The 6000-nt window shown below is 55.1% G+C and overlaps 1 protein-coding gene across 1 annotated transcript in view; it reads right to left on the minus strand.

Annotated features, from left to right (window-relative positions):
- Positions 1-6000, minus strand: part of LOC129705367 (plectin-like) — a 224428-nt gene that overhangs the window by 57961 nt on the left and 160467 nt on the right. Inside the window, 4 exon segments of the mRNA XM_055648915.1 lie at positions 2365-2492; positions 3818-3913; positions 4198-4317; positions 4952-5058. Coding sequence (XP_055504890.1) covers positions 2365-2492; positions 3818-3913; positions 4198-4317; positions 4952-5058 — 451 coding nt within the window.

Genomic DNA, 6000 nt, shown 5'->3' on the forward strand with positions numbered 1-6000 from the left:
GCGGAGGTGTTCGGCGAAACGATCGCCCAACCTCCGCTTGGTCTCACCGATATAGATCTGCTGACATCTAGAGCAGCGGACGCAATAGATGAGGTTGGAAGAGATGCAGGTAAACCTCTGTCGCACCTGGAACGACTGCTTGGGTCCTTGAACGGAGTCGAGGGGGGAGGTAAAGGGACAAGTGTTGCATCTCTTGCGGTTGCAAGGGAAAGTGCCCGGGGAGGGGTTGGCCGAGAGGGAAGGGAAGAATTGACAAGGGAGTTATGGAGGGAGCGGTCTTTGCGGAAGGCAGATATGGGGGGGATGGGAAGATGTGGCGAGTGGTGGGGTCACGTTGGAGGTGGCGAAACTGACGGAGGATTACTTTTTATATGTGACGGCTGGTGGGGTGAAAGGTGAGGACTAGGGGGACTCGGCCCTTGTTGCGAGTGCGGGGATGGGGAGAGAGAGCAGTGTTGCGGGGTATGGAAGCGACCCTGGTGCGAGCCTCATTTATGGTGGAGGAGGGGAACCCCCGTTCCCTGAATAGTGAGGACATTTCAGATGTCCTGGTGTGGAACGCCTCATCCGTGGAGCAGATGCGGCGTAGACGGAGGAATTGGGAGTAGGGGATGGAGTCCTTACAGGAAGCAGGGTGGGAAGAAGTGTAGTCCAGATAGCCATGGGAGTCAATGGGTTTATAGTGTATGTCGGTCAGAAGTCTATCACCTGCAATGGAGATAGTGAGGTCAAGGAATGGTAGGGAAGTGTCGGAAATGGTCCAGGTGTATTTGAGTGCCGGATGGAAGTTAGTGGTGAAGTGGATGAAGTCAGTCAGTTGTGTGCGGGTGCAGGAGGTGGCACCAAAGCAGTCGTCGATGTGAATGTCGTCGGAATGAGCACCATTGTAAGTAGGAGGAGGTGTCTGAGAGTTGTCGCCTAGCCTCAGCCCAGTAGAGGTCAGCGTGCCAGACAACCACGGCACCTCCCTTGATTATAATGTCAGGGTTGCTGCAGAGTGAGTGGAGAGCTGTACGTTCAGAGAGGGTGAGTTTAGAGTAGGTGAGGGAGGGGACTGGAAAAGATGATGTCATGCCGGCAGTTAGAAATAAAGAGGTCTAGAGAGTGTAGAAAGACGGTCTGGGGAGTCCAAGACGAGGGAGACCGGTGGAGACGGGAGAAAGGGTCATCACCGGGTTGTGAGTCCCCTTCCCATAGAAAAAGGCCCAGAGGCGGAGGCGACGGAAGAAGAGCTCTACGTCATGGCGTTCCTGGAACTCGTTGACGTGGGGGTGGAGAGGAATGAAGGTGAGGCCTCTGTTGAGGACAGACTGTTCCGTATCAGAAAGGGGGAAGTCAGGGGGGATGGTGAAGAGCAAGGCGAGATCTGGTGATTGGGGGGGGGGGGGGGAGAGATGTTGGGTGTTCAGAAAGATGGGGGGGGGTGGGGGAGGGGGATGAGGACTATTGATTGTTGGGCACAGGTGAGGTGCCAGAAGGCTGACTGCTGCCCCTTTATGTAAGAAGGGCTGCAAGGATGCACCAGGTGAGCCTGTCAGAGGCAGTGCAAACATTGCCAGAGGGGGTTCTGCAAAAGGGGGAATGGGAGACTTGATGGGGGGGGGGGGGGGGGGGGGGGGGGGATAGTCAACATGGCTGTGTCTGGTATATTGGGACAGTGCCGGTTATAATGAATATAATATTCATTGTATTAACAATTTGGGTAAGAATGTCGGTGGCATTCTGTTAGATCCTGTTAGTAAGTTGGCAGACACCATGAATGTTGCTGGTATTGGCTTTCCAAGATTACAACAGGATCTTGATGAACTGGCAGATTGATGTGAGGTGTGGAGTAACGTCAGAGCCCTGGGGAATGTTGTGGGACAGAGAAACTTAGGGATGCAGCGAAGTGGTGAAACCACACCTGCAACTACGTTTCACACTTCTGGTCTCCCAGCTCCAGGAAGGATGTCATTAAACTGGGAAGAGTGCAAAAAGATTCACACGGAGGTGACCGGGTGTGGATAGGCTGGGACTCGCATCCCTGGAGCGTACATGAGGGGTGACTCTTTGAGATGATCATGAGGGCCACAGAGGAGATGGATAGCCACGTCTTGAAACGAGAGGGCATGAGTTTCAGACGAGAGAGGAGAGATTTACAAGAGCCCCGAGGGACACGTTTCTGATCGAGGGAGGTGGTTATTTGGAACGAGGCCCCCAGAGGAAGAAGCTGAGGGGGCTACAAACTTTAAACTGACATTTGGACATGTGCATGGAATGGAAGGTTTAGAGGGATGTGGGTCAAATGTGGGCACGTATGCCTCTGGGTCAGCAAGAAAAGATGGGCCGAAAGGCCTGTTTCCATGCAGTCTGACGATGACAAACCTCTCAAATTCGGTACGTAGCACTCTCTCCCTCTCCAAGATTGAAACGTGAAGCTTGCCCCACTCCTTCTCCACATCGAAGGGGTGATAACCAGGGGCGACCTTCAGCTGGCCCTCTTGTACAGCACCCTGAAATAGTGGCACACATGACGGGTCAACGGCATCAGCACCCTGACTGTTCCCTGAACACAGCATGGGACGGGCAATGGGCAATGAGACCCTGACCTTAAACTCAAGACAACGGGATCAAGATCCTGACCGTTACCCAAAAACACCCGGGGAGTCAATGGGCATTGAAATCAAATCATTCAGAGGGAAGGTCATAAGAGATAGTGGTAGAATTAGACCATTCAGCCCATCTAGTCTACTCCGCCATTCAATCATGGCTGATCTATCTCTCCCTCCTAACCCCATTCTCCTGCCTTCTCCCCATAACCTCAGACACCCGCACTAATCAAGAATCTATCTCTCTCTGCCTCAAATATATCCACTGACGGCCTCCGCAACCTTCTGTGGTAAACAATTCCACAGATTCACCACCCTCTGACTGAAGAAATTTCTCCTCATCTCCTTCCTAAAAGAACGTCCTTTAATTCTGAGGCTATGACCTCTAGTCCTCGACTCTCTCATATGGATATGGAGTGGAAACATCCTCTCCATATCCACTCAATCCAAGCCTTTCACTATTCTCTATGTCTCAATGAGGTCCCCCCTCATTCTTCTAAATTCCAGCGAGTACAGGCCCAGTGCCCACAAACACTCACCATAGGTCAACCTACTCTTTCCTGGGATCATCTTGTAGACCTCCTCTGGACCCTCTTCAGAGCCACCATATCCTTCCTCAATATTCCAAATGCTGCCTTATCAGTGCCTTATAAAGCTTCAGCATTACATCCCTGTTTTTGTATAAAGCCCTCTTGAAATAAAAGGTAACTGAGTTTGCTTTCTTTACTACTGATTCGACCTTCAAATTAACTATTTGGGATTAGAAACATGGAAAATAGGTGCAAGTAGGCTTTTTGGCCCCATGAGCCAGCACCGCCATTCAATATGATCATGGCTGATCATCCAAAATCAATACGCTGTTCCTGCTTTTTCCACATATCCCTCGATTCCGTTAGCCCTAAGAGCTAAATCTAACTCTCTCTTGAAAACATCCAGTGAATTGGCCTCCACTGCCTTCTGTGGCAGAGAATTCCACAGATTCGCAACTCTCTGGGTGAAAAAGTGTTTCCTCATCTCAGTCCTAAATGGCCTATCCCTTATTCTTAATCTGTGACCCCTGGACTCCCCCAACATCGGGGACATTTTTCCTGCATCTACCCTGTCTAATCCTCTAAATTGATGTAGATGAATGGATAGGTAGGAGGGGGGGGGGGGGGGGGGGGGGACACACGGAGTGTATGTGTTTCCGCGGAGCTGTAGACCACACTGCCAATGTTGTGGACACTCACCTCCAGAGATCGGAAGACTATCTTGCTGCGGTTTTTCTCTGCCTCTTTACTGGGCAAATCAGATTCTTTAAACTTGAGGAACTGTCTCCAGAGAACCTGTACAACAAGGCAATTAATGTTCAGTCACAGTCACCAAAAACATTCCCGTTCAGACAGACAGTTCCCCTCCCCTCCCTCTCCCCACCCCCCTCTGCCTCTCCCCTCACTCCCCTCTACCCTCCTCCTGTCCCCTCCCCTCGTCTCTCCCACTCCATTCCCCTCCCTCTGTCCCAGCCTCCCCTCTACCCTCCCGCCTGACCTATCTCCCATCCCCCGTTCTCCCTGTGCACCCCATATGCCCCTCCCCGCATGGCCAGGCTGCCCCCCTCTCCTGCACTCACCTCCATCTCCTGGTAGGATGATGGGAACCTCCTTTCCTCGAAGGTGCTGATGTGGTGCCGGGTCCACGGCAGCAGCAGAGTCACCAACTCGTAGTATTCCTGCCACCTCAGCTCCACTTCCTGCACACACACACAGACAGTGTCAGGGCAGCAGATGGGGGGCAGCAGGTGTTGGTAGGTTAGGGCAAGCAGGAGGGGGAAGGTGGGGGGAAGCAGGTGGGGGGGCGGCAGGTGTGAGTAGGTGGGGGCGGCAGGTGGGGGGCAGCAGGTGTGAGTAGGTGGGGGGCAGCAGGTGTGAGTAGGTGGGGGCAGCAGGTGTGAGTAGGTGGGGGCAGCAGGTGTGAGTAGGTGGGGGGCAGCAGGTGTGAGTAGGTGGGGGCAGCAGGTGTGAGTAGGTGGGGGGGGCAGCAGGTGGGGGCAAACCCGTGTGGCAGATGTGATGTAGATATGTTCAGGAACAAGGTGTAGATGTGCAGTAGAAGGTGGGCAGGGGCATGTGGCAGGTGTGCAGAAGAAGATGTACTGAGGAAACAGGTCAGAAGGGAGCTGGTCCGGACGATGGGCCAGATGTGGTTTGCGAAATGTCATCGACGTGGGTAAATGTTGCTTCACCAACAGCTGGCAAGTGTGTGATGTGTTGGCCAATCTCTCCAGACGACAGGGGCTGTCTGTGCCAATCCCTTGAGATCCCCCCTCCCCAGTTCCCCCACCCACGGTAACACACGTCAGCCCAACCTGTCCTAGCAGCACTCACATTAGACCGGACCCCCGACTGCACACTGGGGACCCTCGGCAGGGCATCGTAGAGTGAGGACACGTAGGTGATGATCGACTTCTCATCAGGATGGGGCACGTCCACATCTACAGCACAGGACAGATTCAGTGGGAGAGCATGGGACAAGGGGCGGAGAGAGAGGTTGGATAGAAGGGGTGAAGAGAGGGGGGGGGAAAGAGGGGGGGGGGGGGGAAGAGGGGGGGGGGGGAAAGAGGGGGGGGGAAAGAGGGGGGGAGGGAAACAGAGGGGGGGGGGGGAGGGAAACAGAGGGGGGGGGGGTAAACAGAGGGGGGGGGGGAAACAGAGGGGGGGGGGGAAACAGAGGGGGGGGGGAAACAGAGGGGGGGGGAAACAGAGGGGGGGGAAACAGAGGGGGGGGGAAACAGAGGGGGGGGGGAAACAGAGGGGGGGGGAAACAGAGGGGGGGGGGGGGGGGGGAACAGAGGGGGGGGGGGAAACAGGGGGGGGGGGGAAACAGCGGGGGGGGGGAAACAGAGGGGGGGGGAAACAGAGGGGGGGGAACACAGAGGGGGGGAAACAGAGGGGGGGGAAACAGAGGGGGGAAACAGAGGGGGGGAAAAGAGGGGGGGAAACAGAGGGGGGGAAAACAGAGGGGGGGAAACAGAGGGGGGGAAACCAGAGGGGGGGCACCAGAGGGGGGGAGGAAACAGAGGGGGGGGAAACAGAGGGGGGAAACAGAGGGGGGGAAACAGAGGGGGGGAAACAGAGGGGGGAAAACAGAGGGGGGAAACAGAGGGGGGGAAACAGGAGGGGGGGAAAACAGAGGGGGGGAAAACAGAGGGGGGAAAAAGAGAGGGGGAAAACAGAGGGGGGGAAAACAGAGGGGGGGGGAAAACAGAGGGGGGAAACAGAGGGGGGGAAAAACAGAGGGGGGAAAACAGAGGGGGGGAAAAAACAGAGGGGGGAAAACAGAGGGGGAAAAGGGAAAACAGAGGGGGGAAAACAGAGGGGGGAAAAACAGAGGGGGGAAAACAGAGGGGGGAAGAAAAAGCTACAGAGGGAAAGGG

This window comes from Leucoraja erinacea, chromosome 2 (genome assembly GCF_028641065.1).
Source record: "Leucoraja erinacea ecotype New England chromosome 2, Leri_hhj_1, whole genome shotgun sequence".
NCBI classification, from domain to species: domain Eukaryota; kingdom Metazoa; phylum Chordata; class Chondrichthyes; order Rajiformes; family Rajidae; genus Leucoraja; species Leucoraja erinaceus.